The sequence below is a fragment of the Fopius arisanus genome, unplaced genomic scaffold (assembly GCF_000806365.1).
Source record: "Fopius arisanus strain USDA-PBARC FA_bdor unplaced genomic scaffold, ASM80636v1 scaffold00168, whole genome shotgun sequence".
NCBI lineage: Eukaryota > Metazoa > Arthropoda > Insecta > Hymenoptera > Braconidae > Fopius > Fopius arisanus.
The window spans coordinates 111,563-133,447 of NW_011887907.1; the positions used below are offsets into that span (position 1 = coordinate 111,563).

At 34.0% G+C, this 21,885-nt stretch overlaps 1 protein-coding gene across 3 annotated transcripts in view; it reads left to right on the forward strand.

Annotated features, from left to right (window-relative positions):
• jvl (javelin-like) overlaps positions 1-21,885 on the forward strand; it is a 99,364-nt gene that overhangs the window by 68,255 nt on the left and 9,224 nt on the right. For 2 of the 3 annotated variants that reach the window (XM_011314503.1, XM_011314505.1), the window contains exon 2: positions 20,185-21,495. In XM_011314503.1, coding sequence (XP_011312805.1) covers positions 20,185-21,495 — 1,311 coding nt within the window. Of the gene's footprint in view, positions 1-14,698; positions 14,814-20,184; positions 21,496-21,885 lie in introns of those variants that run through there. The other variant, XM_011314504.1, reaches the window with a different exon arrangement.

Sequence of the window (21,885 nt, forward strand, 5' to 3'; positions counted from 1 at the left end):
AGATCGCTTTTCGAAATATGTACAATAATATATATGAACATTTGATTTTAAAAAATGAAGTGCCTATAATAATCTCGCATGTCGAATAATTACGTAGTCCATCGTTTGGAGAATGTTGAGCCATACTTTTGAATTCCTGAAAGAATATTATTAAATTATGGACAGGAATTAGTAAATAACAGAAGTAATTAGGCTTAGACGTTAACTTTTATTAAACGCACTCAGAAGGTATATCTTTCTCCTATGACCTCTGCAACTCTACTGACTCCTAGCAACCAAAGTTTTCACGCTCTGGACCCATTTTAAAAAAGGCCCTGGTTCATTCATCCCTCTCTATTTCTGTTTATATAAACTGTTCTCCTTATCCTGATACTGTTCTAAGAAAAATTATAAAATAATAATATGAGCCAAAACAGCTATGGGATAATTATTAATTTTTGTACACCCATACCAAGTGCTCTTAATAAATATTGTTACGTATCCCCTTTCAAATTATAATCCCCGTTACGAATGATCTGAAGGAAATCCTTGGTTATGATTGTCTTCTGTCATGGATCGTCTATGATTCTACAAAAGTGATCCTTCTTAAGACACTTCTTCTTTTTTGAAGAATTAATAAACCCCCCATTTGTTTATTAATAACTGTATTGTGTCTTTCTTCAACAATCTCTACAATATATTCTAGAAACCCCAAAGGAATAGCATATTGCACTGTGAAATCTTAACAATATTCAACAACCTAGATTCAAATAGGTTGTGAATAAAAGACTCGATGTAAACTAGAGTAAAAATCATCAAACCTTGGATATCCTTGAAGCAAGAAGAAATTTTCTCGAAGAATTTAAAAGTAAAATGAGGCGATTCCCCCAAACCGAAGTTGACGAAAGTTCCGACAATAAATTCAGCCAAAAACTGGGACAAATATATTCACTACCATTTGCATTGAATTTTTTATGCTCCAGTCATCTTTGGACTTCTGGTATTCTCATGAAAACAGTTATTCTTGGTAGGTTGTGCCTCCGTTGAAAGTAGAAATCCTTGAGTGTCATGATCCCTGGTAGTTCGACAATGGAGATTTCATGGTAGCACGCAGGATTGTTTGGTCGATATCAACAAACTTTTGATTCGGCACGAAGTGCTCAGATAACCATTGGACTTTTAATGCTTACCCTGGATTACATCTGCATCACAACCTCGGTTATGGCTACCTGCACGTCATGGACATCAGCGTCAGTCACGCTGGCTGGCACCCTCAACTAAATTCATGACATCTCGAGGCAAAATTTACGCTGTTACTGCTAAACGCCTTTTCTCTCAGTTACTGGGTCAAGGTTAGTTTATTCCCTAAACTGTAAGGTATTTCTTTGGATAATCCAGCCGATCTTTGCGGAACAGAAATGTAAATTTCCAGATCTCCAATAATCATCAGATTATCATTAATCATTAATCTTTAGATACACGGATTTTTTCCTATAAAATATCGATCCTATGGTTCATCTGAGATGCATCGATCTTTAACAAAATTAAGAACATTTGTTTCTAATTTTCTTTCTCCCTTTTGATACTATTATACACCCTGAAAATGAATTACTTTTGAAAAGTCGGAGAAATACCTCTAGCCAGTGAAGTACTGTTTTTATTTTTCAGAATTATATCCGCAATTTCGATGTCTAGTTAATGTTGTCGTCTTTCCGAACTTTAGAGCGGAGGAGTGGGATGGTTTGTACTGCTTCCTAATTTTAATAAAAACAAAAAAAAATGAAATTGAATCCCCCAAAGATCCAAAAAATGAGAAACAAAATTTGTGACAGAAGAAAATTTCTGGTAGTTCCATTGAAAATTCAATCAAGTGGTGAAATTTCAATTTTCAATAACTACTTACCTTTTTCATTTTCTACCTTCTGTAAAGCACAAAGTATACTTTTGCAATATTTTTCAGTTTATTAATAATCAGTATTTTGAAAAACTAAAATTAATGATTAATAATGAATTATTAATTTTAGTTTTTCAAAATACTTAATAATTAATAATCAATAATTAATTAAAAAGACGAAAGACAGTATTTTGAAAAGTAAAAATTATACTTTTCAAAAGTTTTTATAAAACCCCATCACAGTAATTTTCTCACTAATCATAAGTTTTGTGTTGACATTTTTTTTAATTTATGGATTATGATTATTATTTATATGGATTATTATTATTTACTATCGAATTTTCTGTGGGCAGATTCACAATAAATAAATGAACGGCTTGAAAAAAAAGTTTAGAAATTAATTTACATCAAACAACACTCAACTGTAATCTCACATGGTGTGTAACATCCGCAACAGAATTATTTTGCGTATATATGGGATGCGCTCTTATGCACTCTGTAAACATTCTTTAAAACATCCTGGACATGATAGAACTCAACTAGAAGCGTATACACACATGGTATGTATACGAGCCATTTAAAAATGCCGTAAGGAAATCGCTGACGAGAAGGCGGAATAGCCGTGTGGCAACAAAAGCAATTATTGTGCTCTTCAACCGACTGTAAATATTGCGGCTTTCAGCTGACGATAATCCAGCGATTTCATGGCTTTGATAAGAACTCGAGATGCGCTCACATGGAAAAAAAATATATCCAGAAATATATTTTCATTATATCTGAATATATATCGCATATATTTCGGCAAATATTTCCCATGTATTTTGAATATATTTCGCATATATTTCATTATTCAAGATATATTTTGGATATATCTGATCAGATATATTTTACCGCTTACATTAAAGATATATTCAAAATATAAGTTGGATATATTTGACATATAATTTAAGCAAAAAAATTATATCTTAGTTATATTAATCTCATTTTTGGATTATATATTTTTTTATACAGGTTAGGTGATGTCAAAAATGAAAAAATGTCCGTTAATCGAATTATAATCGTCATGTGACCGTCACTGACGGTCATGCTATCGCTTGTCAATAAATCGGTCATATAACATTTGGTCACTGACCATTGGCTATGTTTGTGACATGCCGGCCTTGTCTTCCTGTATGACCAGATTTCGTCATTTTTCATTGACTTCCGTCATGTGATTGTCTATCAGATCATTCTGTTAGTGAGAAATTGAATCAATCGAACGCGTGATTTTTTGTCACATTTTATTATATGAATAAGTAATTTTTTTCATGAAGTTTTGCACGTCATCCTTGGATGCCATATATGACTGTAGAAAGTAATTGTTTCAGATTTCTGTCATGCGACAATCACTGGCAGATCAGTCATATGACGTGTCACTGGCGGTCATGTGACCGTCATCTAACATGTCAGAAATTTTACTCGAATCATTCATAGGAATCGGAGTTGTGGTAGAACTGTTTCGATTTGTTGGAATGTCTTTCTTACCAGATGCCAAAAAGGGTGAAAGTAGTTGGCAAAAAACTGTCTGTTCTTCTTTTATTCATTTGGCTCATTTTTTTCCCCTCTTTATTGTCAGTTGCGTAAATCCAGTGTGCAAGAAATCCTTGTGGTACGTAGAAACGGGTCAATTTCATTTCGCAATGATACCGGAGGATTACTGTAGAGTATATGTTGATTTTTATCTTCGAAAAAATTTGGAGGACTGAGATAGAAATTTGGATATAGAATGAAGATTATTTTTCTTCCATTAAGATGGGTTTGAAATGAGTGAAAATGATATACTTTTCGAAATTTCTGATAAATTATATTGTTTTTGAGAATATTTCAAAAACTATTCAGTTCATCGAAAAATAGAAGGGAACATTTTTTTTAAGTCTGACAATTCTGTACGCAAAGGGCCCTAAAAGATCATTTCAAACCTCTCCATTCTGGAAATGTTTCCAAAATATTACAAAATCGATATGAATATCTGGTTTTTCAAGATTTTGTTTATCACACCTTATGCAAGGGGTATTTTAAGAAATGATTTTGCATCAAGTATTTGGATCATAATTTCTGAAATTTCGATAAACTTTATAGGTTTTAAGATATTTCCAAAAGCAATGCAATCCTTACACAATTTTCAAAATCCCGAAGGAACATAATTTCTAACTCATTCAAATGCAAATAAAAATGTATAATGTTCAAAGTTTTATTTAACGGGAAAAAAATATGGCTCGAGAGGAAATAGACCTAGAGTAGGTGGATAAAAAATTTTAATTTCAAGTTTCAATGGTGTTGCAACTTCAAAAAATTTCAAAACTTGAGCAAAAAAATTGAACAAACGCTTTTGCGATAATATGCTAAGATGGTGGTTCCTCTTTCCAACTTTTTCTTATGGCGAATTTTTTTCCATTTGAGGTACACATGCAGTAAATAAATATCCTTGATGTCGGAGCTGAGTAGCTATCAATGAATTTAACCTCTTCAAGTCATCTCACTTCAGGTGGATGCTCATGTAGCTGTACGGGCGCCCCCTACTTCGTTTTCCCCCCGAAAAACAGTTAATACTTAATTAACTAAACAATGTTATGAGGTATTTACAATAATTCAACGCGCGGTGAAGCACTTTTCAAAAAGTTTCAAGCGTCACCAGGTCTTAGCATGACCCAGGGTTCGCGACGGGGACGCGACTGGTATGAACCCCACTAAGGGTCGACTTGGACGATTCGACTTCCTCTAGGTATATATGTAATTGAGTCCGACTCAATTTTACTCTCCCCTGTATTTTTAATAGCTATTAAGCCGAATAATAACTCAGAAAAATTTGGAAATTAGAGAGAGTCCCTATATATGTATATTCTCATTTTTTTCCATAAACGCCAACATTTCCAAATTGAATTCGACCCGAATCAAAACGACTGGATTGGCGTTATTCAACCGTCACTACTTACCCTCATTCCCATTGAAATTCATTATAACTATGGAACACTCATTACACCTTCTAAAAACTTGAGTTCTTACGGTTAATTGCAGGATTCTTTTGGTTTGAACGCCTGGTTCCTTATATAATGTATTCTGAAATGAAAAAAAAATCATCTTATACTGCAGAATTTGTGATCTGAGTCAGAGAGATCTTAATCCCCCTCAAAAATTCAAAAAATCAAGAAAAAAAGAGTGTATCCCTTCTTCATCTGGTTAATTAAGGCCATACCATAGCCCCTATAAAACTCACTTACCTGAAAGAAGAAACTTTAATTGCCACTGATGGCCTCAGACGTTGGTTTGAGTGAATAATAAGTACCTGGCGATGAGAATTGACGAGTTGAAAATGGTCAGAACGCACTGAGGTGCGGCACAACTAGGTCCTTCGGCTCCACCCTCTATCGTTTCATACAAAAGTACTTCCTACAACCCATCACGAAACTCTATCCCTCCAAACGATTAATTAAACAATCCGTGAACTCTTCTCTTCACTTCTGACATTTTTTTCTCCTCCCACAGTTATCTTGACAATACGTGTGCCATTTAATTAAGGCACGAGGAGCGATGCATTCACGGTTGAATGAATTAACAGACCCAGGGCACTGTATCGATATCTCGATACAATCGAACCACTCTCCATTTCATTTCACTTCCTTTCTCATGGGCTTTTTAATGATTTTTTTACCTTTCTTTTAGTTTATTTCTCCATTCTCATTCATTTTTTTTTTCGCACTTCCATCCCGACACAAAACGTCAACTTTCCATTTCGATTTAATTCATCAGCGGTAAGGTGTGCCCTTTAACTATACCTACGATTATACCCGAGTGAAATTTTCGCTCAGGTCTCGATCAAGTTCGAATCAAGTCAGGCTTGATGTTCTATCAGGTGCTGATCCTATATAACGTGATCAAGATTGGGTCAGATATGTAATGACCCGCATGGAAAATGGTACATATGCGAAATATATATAAATTATGCCCGGATATATTTCGGTCAGAAATACAATATAAGATATATATACGCTGAATATATGCGTGAGCACATATATATCATACGTATATATTCTACGTATACGCATATATCTGACATACATGTAGTATATTTTCGGCGAGAAATTCAATCTGCCACATATATGTCACATATAATTATTAATGTATATTTTTGCCATCAGGCGTCTGATAAGAAAAATCAAGAATATTCATTAATGGTACCGAATTTGAAAGAAAAAACAATAAAATAAAATATTAAAAAAAAAATAATAAAATAAAAAATAAAAAATAAAGTTAAAATTAAAAATAACATTAAAATTAAAAATAAAATTGAAAACAAAAAAAAATAATAATAAAATTAAAAAATAAAATAAAAAATATAAAATACCTTTGCCCATGAATTCCCACCATAATTAATGCTGAAAAAACCTAATTATTTTTGCCAGTGCGCTATTACAGTGAATGATTTTTCAATACAATATCACAAGACCTTTATGACAATTGTTTATTTTCAAGATAATTTTGACGAAATATTGACAAAATGGATAAAATTAGAAAATTAACTTGTTGTGTCTCGCCATTTCAATACCGAATTACGGCCCAAAATTCAAAGGAAATATCTTCTCCACCCAATCCTCAACATAATTTTATAAATTTTGTATTTTCAAAGCATCTCACTAAGGCGGGAAGAAAAATCATAGAAATATCAAAAGTTCAATGATTTTAGATAGAACAATTTGAATATTTGCAGGCATGATTTGTACTTCAGCTAAAATTTTACATAGATTTTTTGAAAATTATTTGAAGCTCAGGGAGTGAATTCTTCAAAATTCACCGAGAATTTTTTTAAAGGGTACGTTCAGCGGCAGTTGCACGGGATTTTTCATTCAACGTTATGTAAAGTACCGGAAAAATGGTGGTCATTAATTATGGATGTGTTTGGAAAAAAAATAAATTATTTATAGAGGATTTTTTAATGGATGAATATTTATGGAAAGGATATTTCCATGGTGCGCAGTGTAATTGTAATTAGTGTAATGAATAAAAGCATCTGGAGAATTTCATACTTCAGTTATTAATATTTTTTGTTCTCCTGATGAAACTTTCGCTGGAGAGTTTAAGGAGATATGAGTCCGCGTTTAATTAAATGAATGATATGTGGTGGAATAAATAATTAATTTCGGGATGCTTGTGAGTTAATTGCAATTACAAACTGATGGTTTGATGAACCGAGAAATGGAGAAATAAATTTGACATTTTATTTTTAACATATACTTTCACTGAGATTAATTATCAAAATGGCTTCCTCACGTAATTAATTCTTAGAAAATATTATGATATTTTGAAATTCAAAGTTATTTACCGCCCCGCGGTGGATTTAGTTTGATCGCAAGTATGTAATGAGGAAGTGAGGTTTAGTACTTATATCAGTCACGTTTCCCCGATTGCTGTGATTAATTGGTATGCTATTGGATGCTGCGTAGCGTCATTACTGCCCGGTGTTAGTTAGATATCCACATCTATTCGATCTTGAGTCTCAGATTGAGGGACTGGCGATGTACCCTCGCTCCTTGTGGTGATTATTAATTTCATGTAAAGAGGGTTTTAGGAAGAATTGAGATCACGGTTGAGTAACGGGTCCATGGCCGATGATCAGTGTACGATGGCTGGTCGTCGGTTGATCTCACCTTATATTGATACTACAGTCAATAAATGCCATAACAGGATGCAGTTTCTCCTCTTTCGGTGGTTATGCAAACGTACGGGGGACTTGCGTGTTCCGTCCGTTTTCGGATAATCGCGCTTTTCCCAGATCAAACAAGCTCATAGCTGAGAGGATTACAATCAATTCCTCGCCAGAATATTGTTCAACCAAAATTTTCATCCGTTCACGCGCTGAGAACCAAATTTTCAATTGTTAAAAATATTCCACACATATATGTGTCGCCAAAATTGAAGTGGAAATTTTTTATTTTTAATAAATTGTCGATGGGGTTGATGTAAATAAATATAATGTTTTAGCTTCTTGTCGTTATTCAGTGGCTCACGAAGTTTTGTGGTGGTGCGACCATTTTCATGCATTTTCTCCACCATTTGGTGTTTTTCTTTTTAAAAGTTTAGAATAAACGCAGAAAAATGTCCGCGGCACCTTAAAACTTTGTTAGATTAGATAGTGGCAAAACGCTAAGACGTTTTTATTGGATTATGGAGATCGAAATAAATAAACACTTGGAGAATTTTAAGACAAATTCTTATTAACAATTATATGACTCTAGACAGTCAAGAGGTACTTTACTGAACGAAGATTTACAACAAACTAACTAAACATTACTAGCGAGGCCCACGTTAATCTCCTCTCCAGAGACCAATATAATTTCTCTTTCCTAATTTTTTCATCCTTAACCCTTGGATTTTTCTTTCTTGACCATCTTTGGTCACCAGATATATTTTAGGAAAAACCCGCGAATTTTTTTCCGTTATAACATCAAGAAAAGGTCCCACAGCAACAAAGAAATAAATATTTCCTACATCCGAAAATCTAAAAACTCCGGTCTAAGATTTTATATTTGTTTTAAATATGAAAAACTATTGTTGCGAAGTAAACTAGGCTAAGTGCATTTTTTTCGAGATCAGTTTACAGCCAATATCTCGGAATTGGAGGTAATTTTTTTAGCAAAACAATTTTCTATAGGAAAACCTCAGAGCTATAAAAAGTGGATCGATGAAAATATAATTATCTTTCTTTATTTTCTAGATATTGGCTAATAACTGGTCTCGCAAAAAATGCAATTATCCTAGTTTATCACTCCACAACAAATTTCAAGCCAAGAGTTTTTTTCATTAAGATCCATTCAATTTGAGACTTTAATATAATTGAACAAATGACTTTAATTGTACTTGCTTTGATAAATTACTTTCTTGTCATAAACAAATTATCCTTTTTTTTTTCATTAAGATCTATTCAATTTGAGACTTTAATACAATTGAACAAATGACTTTAATTGTACTTACTTTGATAAATTACTTTCTTGTCATAAACAAATTATCCTTTTTTTTCATTAAGATCTATTCAATTTGAGACTTTAATGCAATTGAACAAATGACTTTAATTGTACTTACTTTGATAAATTACTTTCTTGTCATAAATAAATTATTCTTTTTTTTTCATTAAGATCTATTCAATTTGAGACTTTAATGCAATTGAACAAATGACTTTAATTGTACTTACTTTGATAAATTACCTTCTTGTCATAAACAAATTATCCTTTTTTTTCATTAAGATCTATTCAATTTGAGACTTTAATGCAATTGAACAAATTACTTTAATTGTACTTGTTTTGATAAATTACTTTCTTGTCATAAACAAATTATCCTCGTCTTTGTGGTAAGTACAGAAATTCATGAGAAGGATTTTTCCTTTCTGAATGTCAGTTATTTTTCCTTAGTGTTGATCGATCACAGGTTTCTAAATCCAAGTGAAACCTGTGAATATCAGAGAAACTGAGAGATGTTTACTGACGAACTCATTATTTATGTGACGAATCTTTATCAAAATTTCAAATATTCTCAGAGACATTGATAAAAATCCAAAGCAGCTTAGTGGATTCATTTAACAATCCAACAACGAAAGTTGAACGATTTTTTTTGGTTTATTAGGGAATATGAATATTTAGATAACAAAATCGGCCCTTCAACAATTTGTTGATTAATAAAAAAGAATTAATGCGGTTATTATTAGAATGGAAAATGCGGAGAAGCCACTGATTGTTTCTCACAGATTCTACTGCTATCAGATGAATAATTTTGAGCTGAAGCTTTCGACTTTTCAGTACTTAATGAAAAAAACCTTTAAACCATTTTTGAGAAATTTAGATCTGCAAGAAGTCAATACCGATATGAACGATCACGAGGAAGCTACGTCCGACAAAATGACTCGTCAAAGTTCCCCATCTTTTTAAAATCTAGATAAATGTATAAAACTCGAACTTCTCGTGAAGGTGAATTGACTCATGCATTTTCATTGCTCCACAGCTGGTGATTCAAATCATTGATAAAGAAAAGAATATCTGTAATGAAATGGTAAAGGGTAACAGCCGATTCAACCGTAATAGGTAATTTTTCCAGGAATATCTTAGAATCTATGAAAGATGGCGAAGTATTTGAAATGACCCTTGTTATAAATCAACAGAAAAATGGAAAATCAACAGAAAATTGTATTATATATTTTCATTAATTTTAAATTCCCATTTATTATAATTTTCCCAGAGATATTCTGTGGAAACTTTGGAATAACTGGATTACTGTGACATAATTTTCTCGGTTCATCCGAATATCTGATCCTCTCGACCTTATTTTTCCATTCACCGTTGTAAAAGATATAATCGAATGAAACCGGTAAAAACTGAAAGGATAGTACAACGAAAGTAATCGACATTAGAATAAAGAGTCATGAAACACCTGCACATCATTTATGTGTTCCCCTCCTTCCTCGTAGATATAATTCAAGGATGGGATCGAATAACTAGACTTACTTGGTGTGAAAGCCACCAAAGATGTGCTCATAGCCATCCGATAGAAAATCGATCTTTGGAAAGTCATCGACAAGTCCTACTTCTCCAATTCTTCATGTTCTTGGTGTTAAAAAAAAAATGATAATCCCACGATTGGAACAGTGGTGCGGTGGGCGAACATTACACCCAGTGAAACCAGCCCACTTTTCATTTGGATCATGAGCAATCGGAAAGGTCACGGCATCTTGGCTAGGGTCAAGGTGAATCCGCCTCGACCAAGAGAATCCTCGTCCTACCGTCAGGGAGCGCTCGCAACTTCGAGGAACAACTGCAAAATAAATAAAAAAATAAACTGCAAAAATCAACAATTGTCAAAGTAACTTCAAAGATTAGTTAAGATTTATTTAAAAATTGGAGTATAGGAACAGAGAATTTTTAAAAATGGGAAAATTAAGAAAATGGATGAAGTTTACATTTCATAAAAATGTAGTTCATAAAAATTTAATGTCAAAGTACTTTGAAAATTTATTAAAAACTTGCTGGAGGAAAATGGAAAACAGAATGTGAAAAAAGGTGTGAAAATGAAGAGCATCTCAAAAATTGATGAAGGACTGTTAGACTCATTGCAATAATAAACAGACGGAGTCCTCTGGAAATTGTGCGAAATTCGACAACCGAGAAATTGCGACGAGATAGTGAATTGTCGCGTGTGATATGCCAAAATGATAAAAGCAAAATGGAAAATCCGCAGATATTCAACATAATTCAGTTGCTTTTCTATTAATTACGATTTATTGTCTTAAAATAAACAATATCTCATAATATATTGTTTATTTTATGTTTTCATCTGATATGATTTTACATGTAATATAAAATTAAAAAATAATTATAGAAGTAAAAAAACTCAGCCTCATTGATTATTTATTACTTTACCTTAATTAACGAACCTCGTTTTGATGTAAATTAATTATTCTATGAATGTAATTTTTAATTAAAAATGAAAGTTGAAAATTTTTTCCTCCTTGAAAACTAAAAACACATTGTGATGGAAAAGGAAGGACATCAGCCTCATTTATTCTCACTCGAACTAATAACATAAAAATAAATTTCTAAGGAGTACAGAAAAATGTGCCCACGCACGTCAATTATCAGGGAGTCTCCCGTACTTTTTTATTTTATAAATAAATAATTCCACGGTTTTTTAGGAAGCTAATCTAGCTCATGTACATCCTTGGCCTAGTATGGTTCAATGAACTTGTCAGTTTGTCACACGTCATTACTGGGTAATTACTGTAGTTTACGTCGTCAAGGTATTATGAATCAAGAGGAAAAAATTGTGATTAAAATGTTATGTAAGGCGACCATCAACTGAGAATAAAGTTAATTATGGGGGATATGGGAGAAAATATATGTGAATTGTTTTGGTCTAGTCATTCAGCCTAATTTGGAATTAATTCATTAATTGAACGGTAAATTATTATAATCTTCCAGTTTAGGAATCATTAAATAAATGTTTAGAAGCTTCTACAGAATTTTTATTTAAAAAAAGTAAATGCTACAAGTCAGAAAGCAAAAGTTTAATTTTCATTCACGCATTTTTTTTCTTTAAATAAATAAATAAATAAAATTCTAGTAAAGCACGAGGAAATTTTGAGTCTCGAAATTCTGTTGTATATTTCCGCAATAATTTCCGTGTTTTCATTTAATTAAAATTCAATTTGCATTTGTAATTGTAATTATAAGTTAACATGAAAAATCAAAATTTCGTGAATTTTTAAGATAAATAAAAAATATAATAAGTGTTTTTCATTGAAATTGCAAGTAATTTAACAGTGCAATTAAAAATTTCAGATCTAAAGCTATAGCTTAACAATATATTATAATAATATATATATATTTCATCGAAATATATCCTCTAATCTACCGCGTTCTTGATTCTTCTTCTCAAATTTAATACTAAAAATGTCGCATTAAACTTTCCCAGAAAAAAGAAAATTGAGTGAAGAGTAATGGCCTGAATTTGAAAATTTTAATCTAATTAGAGTAAACACGCCGATATAGTGAATGAACTCGTCTCGTTTCACCCTTTCACTACCGGATGCCACCTACCAATTAATCCTAGCGAAATTATTAATCTTGTCAATTCATTTCCACGAAGGTCACGGATCAGAGTCGCTTCCGTGAATCCCGGATGAATAAGATCGATGACCGTCCAGTCATCATAAAAGGCTTCATTTCCGTTGAGAAACGCATGCGCCCACACATTATCTCCAGCCATGTCTGCCAGTGTCGAAGGCTCCCTCATATCAAACTCCAGAAACCTAACCAGAAATTCGATAGCTGACCGATAAAAAGAGTTCACTCCATTCTTTAATGAATCCTGTATTGAAGTACAAGGTAATTAAACTTGTACCCTATAGGTACGTTTTTGCAAAACAAAAATGAACAAATTAACAACAAAATTAAGGGAAATAGGTAAATTTTTATAAAAATTGTTTTTTAGAGTTACACCAAGAGAAGGATTTATTTATTTATTTTTCCCTTTATTTGTTTCTTATTGCTATAAATTTTTCAATAGTCAATAATCATCATTCGTCATAAAAAAAAATTCAAATTTTCATAATTCAATAATTTACTTATTTATTTATTTATTTATTTATTTATTTATTTATTTATTTATTTATTTATATTTCTATAATTTCTTTTATAATTCCATCTATAATTCGTTATATTTATCGCAGTCGATTTTCTATTAATATTTCAGTGTGTTAATTAGTCGAAGTACTATCCATAAAAAATTATTATATTGTTTAAACAAATTAATGAAAAAAAAAATTATTCAACCGTCACGAAATTTTGACCATCATTTTATATCCGTTTCACTACTAAATTTTCAATATTTCAATAAAATTTTATATTTTTTAATTTTTAATTTCGAAAAACTTGAGTAATTAATAATCAAAAATCAATAAATAATTGGTAATCAAAAATCTCGTAAAAATTCCAAGCAATTCATATATCTTCTCGAATATATGTAGATAAGACAACCTTAAGAAATATTCGTTCGGTCATATTCAACCATGCGGTAATGGTTAACGAATTTCGATTTATATGCATGAATCCTTTGCCGAATTGGTTTATAGTCTACGGTGTCCAGGTATGTGTCTCCAGGGCCCTTGACATTTCTCTTATCGCGTTTTCATATTGATAATCCCTGTCGGGTGTCAAGACCACCAGAGAAAATCCCAGCAACCTGAAAAATATTCAAGAAGTCAGTGTGTCACTTTCTCAACGGAAGCCACGCCTATCTACCTATTCATCCGTTAAACGGATGATCAATCAGCTGCAACTTTTGTGTATATTCAACTTTTAACCCATCCGGTGTAATGGGTAATAATGATGACGAGGATTTTCACTCATCCACATGCACAGCATCATCGTGAATATCACGGCATAATCTCGATCACGATGGAGGACGCCGTTTATCAACTTTTACTCGTAAAAAATAATTACAGCAGCTGAGAATTCTTTGCGGATTTTTAATTCCCTGTTTATGGGCTTTTATGGTAATTCTTCGAAAGCAAAAAGGGAAATTCATGAATGGGGAGAAAGGAAAATTCAGGGAAAGAGAAACGAGTCATATCAATTTTCCTTTCCGTCTATTTTATCTTTGTATTTCACCTACTTATTGGTGAAGAATGGGGTTTCATAGTTTCATTTAGTTTTTTTATGTCTCCATTTCTTAGAGCGCGACACGCCTATTAGAGTTTGAGTTTTCCATGAATAATTTTAGAGATGTTTTTCTCCACTGATTAGAAGAGCGAAATTCATTCTGTTTCTGGACTGTTCGAAGTTGATTAACATGTCGGGAATAATCATCTTAATTTCCGATTCTGTCATTTTTTATTCAATTTCAAGTGAAAATGTCCCTGAAATTTATAATTTATTTTTTATGGATGACGAAATAGGAATTTCAAGTGTAATTTTATAATGCGTTAGTACTCTTCGGTTTTGTTTTAGAATTTGGATAAATGATTTTATTGGTGATTGGTACGTAGATTTTAAGAGTCATGATGTGGAGGCGGACAGGATTGGCCATAAAATACAGCGGCAACGAAGAGGAAGAAGTCCGTGGGCATTGCACTAACATTTTCGCCTACCCTCAAACAAGATTCAACGCATCATGCAGATCCTTATATGAAGAGACACTCGTGTGTTGTAAATCGAGTGCTATCATGGATCTTCGTAACATATCAGTTGTGGTTGTGTGTGTCGATCTCAACAACCGTGACAGATAGTCCAGTGAGCTCAGTCGGTTACTGAACAGATAAGAGATATCTTTGTCAGTGTCACCATGAGTGAATCATCATTGTTGACAATAGTGCACAGATGACGGTATTGATGATTAAATTCATCTATTTGCTTTCATTTGAGTGGTGAGTCAACATCTTAGAACACTGTCCAGACAACACTAACATTAGTTTACCGTTAATGATTACTAGAAATCATGTAAACAACCGGCATAACAAATTCTTTTAATTCATTTTAGATTATTATTATTTATTATATTTTAATATGGGTGTAAGTGAACAAATAAAACCGAAGACATAGTGAAATACTTTATAGAATATTCTTTATTAGCACGAGGAAGGCACGTCTTAACTTGAGGACCGTTGTCCAGGAACTAAAAACTATGTCAAAGGGAAAAACTCTCTCAGGGAAAAGAATAAACCGAAAAACAATTTTATAACTCAAAGGGACACAGTCCTTTGTTGAAATTTCAGCATATGTTTAGGATTAAATCACTCTCGAATTCGGATTACAACCGATCGTAAATTAGTCCCTTAGTAGAGCTGTTTTCCAGAATGTTTAGGATGGTGTCAAGTAATTTTTGTAGAACAATGAAAGAGCTGTACTCAAATATTCCAACATATTACATAATCTAATAATTTAGTTTTTAAATTAGGGGTCAATTAAGACGAATCGACAAGCAATCGTTCAAGCAGTAAGTGAAGCATAGAAAGTTTTTGTTAGGGACGTATCAATTATCTATTATTACTTTTTTGTTGAAATAATTTAATACGTAATAATAATTGTTACTTAATATCTGACATTTTACTTAATCTCACGTTTTTGTGATGGTATAGGAAATCATTGGATAGGATTTTCGATTAGGTAGAAAGGGAATCAGAATAATAATATTGAAGATTTGAACCCAGACCTTCCGATTATGCATCCGGTGCTCTCCCACCTCATGCGAAATTTCGTTCATAAAAATGTGAGGGAAAATTTAAATCCGTTCGACTAGGACTGGAAAATAAACAGTTGAGGACAATGAGGGTCTTGTTTGACTCTACCCGACACCTCGGGGTTTTTTATCTGGAAACCATTTAGGACATTGGCTATGCAGACTCTAGTCTGGGCCATAAACAAAGAGGACTTGGGCCTAAGGTTCCCAAAACGGAAAATCCATCGGGCAGTTTGACTCTCAACCCGAATGAGATCACATTGCTCCACATTAAATATCTTCTGACATATTTTACTAAACCTTGTTATTAGAGTTTCTTTTAATTAACGTTTACTGTATTTTAATTGTTTAATCACGGCAGTATTCTCATGAGGAGGATAAATATATTATAACACTTTTAGAGAGTAGTTTTTATTCTCTACAAAAATTACGTAATATGTATGGGGAATTCTATGTGAAGGCAGAAAAGTTGAGGATTTCCTTGCGAGGAAATTCAGGAACAACTAGTTTACCGCAAATGTTGGAAAGTTGGGAAAATTTTCCGGAAGCACTAATTGAACGACGCTTTGAAATTTCTTTGACAGTACAGAAAAATTCTCTCGTTAATGGAAAATTTCCCCTGCCATAGTACAAAATTCATCATGATGAAAAATTTCATATTCCATTTCTTCATTACAATAATAATTTTCGGTCATCGTCTCCTTATTTTTTCAATCATTTTACGTAGAAGATTATAATTTCTATTTTCTCCTTATAATTGCAGAACTGAAAGAAATTATTGCAATGATAGGATTCACTGAATCTTCAATTTATTGATTCAGTAATAAAACTCAATTCATTACGATAACATTACTATTTTATATAATAAATATAATTATAATAATATTATTATTATTTCTAAAACCTGAAGAAATTAAATTGATCTTCCACATAATATTCAGTAAGAAAAAGAATTCACGACAATTTCAGCATCTGTTTGGAAGAATTAAGAATTTTTAATGAATATTATATTTCTTACTCATTGTTTATTGAATGATGTTTAAAAACCACCAATCGTCAAAACGTCTAGTCTGAACAGACATTCCTTTCAATCGTCGCAAATATTAGTCATTGCTAAGTCACGGAATTATCTGAAAATGTAATAGTTTTAGGATAAAATTTCAAAAGGTCTTTCTGTTACTTTATTTCTTCGGCTTAAATGGCCTCTTGATAATTCTGGTCACAATCATTTATGACCGAGATAACTCAACTTCTGCAGTCTATTCAACTGCATCTGTTGCACATTTTTTAAGACTAACCGAGAAATATTATTTCCCGCTGAAGCTTGGTTGATGGGCGAGATGTCGACCAAGGTTTTCCATGGTTTTCCTTGATCACCAGGAGAGTCTGTGCATGGTGTATTTGCTCCTGGGGCAAATGCGACACGATTGACGAGGAAGTCCGCCCAAGCTAAAGCTAAATCAATCTAAAAAACCTGATGTAGGTGAAAATATATTACCAACAATTTAATTGGATGACTCGATCTTTCATTTATTGTTAACAAATAAACTTTAGTTAAAGACTCGATACAATGTAAGCTAGGTTGTTAATGTCCAATGTAGCTTGCTCGAGAGTTCGTATCAAAAAGTCCTCGATCACCAGTTCATCCAGGGTCAACCCACAAGACAAGACCCATGGGGTTGGTCCACGTGTTGGACTGGTTCGGTCATAAACACCCCAAGTGTTCCCATTATTCCCTGTGATCTATTACCACGGGTCGGTTGTTCGTTTTAACATCGAAAATATTTCCAACACTAATCGGCTATATACGAATAATTATTAAAAAAATAATCCGTATATTTTTGAAAATACATGTAGAACATCAATAAAAAAGTGTTGTTGCCTTCCCATGATTGAGAATTGATTTATTAACACAGATGGAACTGGATCGATTTTTATTCATTCGTTATATTCCATTTCTTATCAGGTCTCTTATGTGTCTCTTGAATATTCAGTCACTCGAAACCGGATCCGTAACTCGATGCCCCGATGCCCATACATGTCTCTTAATTCTCATTGTCCAAGAAAAAAATACTGCCATTTTTTTCTTCCCTCCTCGAACATCTGTTTTTTTATTATCACTTTTGTGTTGAGAATTTGTGCCGTTTGTGGAGGTGGATTGAAACAATGAAAATTCGAAGTCGAGCGGAATTCAAGAGCGGCGCGTCGTTGGCCTTTCAGAGGATTTTCAAGGCGCTTTCTTGTCACGACTACTATTGAAGGATGAGAAATTTTTATCCATTGGTTTTCGCATCAACCCCCGTTGATTCTGGGAAATCTATAAATATATTGCCTTGAGATGTATTTGCATTCATGAAGGGCGATTTTATCGGAAAATATTCGTCCTCAGGGGATAGATTGTTTACGGAAGATTGACGGGGGTGATTAGTTAAATATGACTTAGATTAAATTGCCTCATAAGATTTAATCCTTTAATTTTCAAAGGATTTCTTTTGACTTACACAAATTACGATTTGATATTTCTAAATTATATACGAGATATAATTTCTGAGACTGAAACCAGTAAATGACGAAATTATAAACGTCAATTATGATTTCCAACTCAGAGTGTACGGTTTCGAAATCAAAAATCAGATTTCAGAAAGGGATTGTGTACAAGTTTGAAATAAAATCGTGAAGGCTCCTGCCCTTGCGTACAATCACCTATAAAAATAGAATTTATTATATACTATTTTACCTTTTATGTAATCCTTTGAAAAATTGATGTATCCAAAATACTGTCTAGCCCGCATCCTCTATACGAGAGTTGAAGTACTGCAATTGATTCGACGATTCTTATTTACACAAGTGCCCTTTGATGAGTTCACTACAACTCATTGAATTTATTCTATTCGTTACGCAACGAACAGGAAATTATTCGAACGAACAGATCTCCATGAGTTCATTCTCGCTGAAAAAGAGTTCCAATTGAATGCAATTATTCCGCTAGATTCTGCAACTTAAAACAGTCACACGAGTTGGTTATTTTTTTTATTATTAGTCAAGTACATTTGTTATGCAACAAAGAAAAAAGATTTTCTCTCTTATGGGATAAGAATGGAATTTTTTACCAAGTGGATAAACTTTTAGAGTAACTCATCGCTGCAAACGGAAGTGAAGACTTTCATTTTTTAATAAAGCAAAATAAAGTAATTGTTTCTTCTTCCTCGCATCGTCGTTATTGTGAAAAATTGCACTTTCAAATGCAATCAATTACGTGAACTATGATTGTGATTTCACCTATGGGAGGAATGTTGTTGGCGTATTACTCATGTAAGAGGTGTTGTAAAACCTGAACTACCGATAAATTAGATAAATTTGAGACACGAAAAATCAGCGGAAGAAAATGTATTTACCGATAATAAAATCAATTGACTACTCTAAAATTGAAATTAAATGGATGAAAGTACATATTCACCTTTGGGGTGATTGGATTTAACGACGTGAAGTGAATTTGTAAATAACATTTCATTATATTAACATCGAAATAACCTGGGAAATCGAAAAATCATTACAGGTGGTACACTCACTCCTGGAGAATAAAACGAGTGAAAACCGTCAACATTTATCTGACCAAACTTTGAATGTATGCGAATGAAGTACTTTAGTACTGCGGTGCTTTACCCGCACGGTCGGTCGTAAATTATTTTCACGTACATATGAAAGTCACTTGATTTCACTCGTCATACTCAGGTACACATGCGTACTCACTTGTCGTTTCAATGAAAAAAAATCAACACGATTTTTATTTCTTCTAAATTGTTGGAAACTACATGCAATCAAAACGTTATGTGCACATTGTAATATAGCGAATGCATGTAGGAAGGCAATCCCCTTGGAATTCTCAAAAAATCTCGTTTATCTTTATATTTGAAATCTATGATATATTGAGAGTGAATTATAAAGAGGAAAATTGTAATACTTAGTCGAGAACTCGTACAATTTATAAACTTATCAAATATTTTTTCATGATGATCACAATAAATTTATAACATATAATTAAGCATTTTTTGTTTTTAAATATTCCCGCCATTTTTGCCCGGTTCTGGCTAATTGGCTCACCCTATGCATGCGACTGTAGATCCTACACTGCACCGTATTCATTCTCCTATAGAACACAGGAGTGACACGGGAAACCACAGGAAAAACCATGTCGGTACAGCCGGTTGCTCTATTACCAACCTCCCGCTCATCAGCCTGTTGAAAAATTCGATTCAACAGGGAATCGAACTCACAACTTTCAGAACACTAGGCTCGCACCTAGCTACCGACGCCGGTTGGATTAAGCAATTTTGTCGTAACATTCTCGCTATTTCCCCCAAAATTCGGAGATTATATTCCACGAAATGGAATATTTATACAAAATTCTATAACTCCTTCAATCATCGGTTATTGTCCGATCATTCGATGCGAATTTTGGTACTTTCATGAATTCATCCACGGGTGTCATCACGTGGCTTTGACAATTCTTTGAATTATTTCAGTGATTCAATTAAATAATTAAATATTTAATGTTACAGCAGTGCGGTAGCACAACGAACGGCGTAGTGGTGAGCAACGATCCAGTGGGTATGGATTGCATGCCCCTCCGGCCAGGACCATTTCACTACTTGATAAGTGAGCAGGCAAAGTCCCTGGTTGCCCTCCAGGAGCTGCAGAATGAGGTCGGTGCATTACTCGAGTTTCGGGACCTCGTTATCGAGACATTCCCAAACCTCAGGCACAAGATGGCTGTGTCGTCGACGACCTCGGTCTCAGGCTCCGTGATGTCCTCGTCAAATCAGTCCACCCACATACCATTGCCATTGTCATCACCATCGTCGCGGAGAATCGGCGAGTGGGAGCCGGGAAAGGTGAGAAGGAGGATAGCACCAAGAGATGGTGATACCTCGGCATCATCATTACCAAGAAGTAGAAGTAATTCGCACAGTGGTGGCAGTAAGAACAGCGCCACAGTCCAGGACTCTGGATTTAGCACTGAGACATCATCCAAGGACAGCGCATCAACGGCGATACCCCGTCCAGCATCACCCAAGCCCGTTCTCGACGAGGCTGAGGACGAACTGTGGAATCTGTTAGACGTAATCCACCGGAAAGGGATAAGACTTCGAGAAGAGGTTGAATCCCTTCAGGGACGATTGGAGAGTGTAGCTCCTGATGAATTAGCTCTCTCCGATGATGTTCTGGCGGCTGTGAAAAAAGTGGCGGACAATGAAGACTTATCCAGGGACGATAATCTCTATGCGGATGGGCAGGAAGTCACTCTACTCAGGAGAGAGAAGGAACAATTGCTCGATAAAGTTGCAGAACTCGAAGCCGAGACCATTTCCAGCAGAGCGCGAGCACAAGAGCTCCAGGTGGAACTTGCAGCTCTTTCTGCTATTAAGAGTGGACTTGAGGATAGGCTCAGGGTGGGTTTGGATGGTGATCCAGAGATTCTAGTTCCTTCAGCGCAGAGGAAACCTGTGGGGATTGTCACTTCCTCTCCTCTTGCCTCACCCAAAAATTCGATTAATATTAGGAGTAAGTCCTCTGCGTTCGCTTCGGTTGGCTCCAAAGCGCATAAGAATCGGTTTAGGACGAGAACCATTGAGAAGAATGTACTTGCTAATGGGGCGGTCCTATCTACTGGTTCTGGTGAGGATGTTGATCATGAAGCTGCTGTTCAGGCTAGACGAATCCGACTGGGAGCCCTTGATTCGGTTCTGGTGTCACCTACCAGGATAGCTCATGTTAGGAATGTCGATTCGGAGAAAATTGCTGCAATTCTCAGGGAACAATCTCCTCTCGAGCTGCAAAGACATCTTATTACTACTACCGTCCATAATCAGGTACGATGGTTCACATAATCTCGGGGATCCTAACGAAAACAAATTCCCTTCAGGAAAAAACAATCTCGTAGATTCGAGAGAATATATCTAATTGGGTACTTGTCCTTTTCCATCATAGAATTTTTTTCTAACACTAATTCTTTATTTCAAGCCGGTAGTCTTTAGAGAGCTTTGTCAATGAAATATTTCTTTACAAAATTATAATTGATCTAGTTGTCAGTTGAAATGCGAAGGTATAGTGGTCGACACAGGTTCTATTCCAGAATGAATTCCTATTATTTCAACCGTTCTTAAGGTTGTTGTCGCGCAGAATTTTTTTTCGACAGTTTTCGTTTAAACCTTTATGGTGAATAGGTTGAAAAAATAGCTCCAAAATGAGCCCTTTCCGTT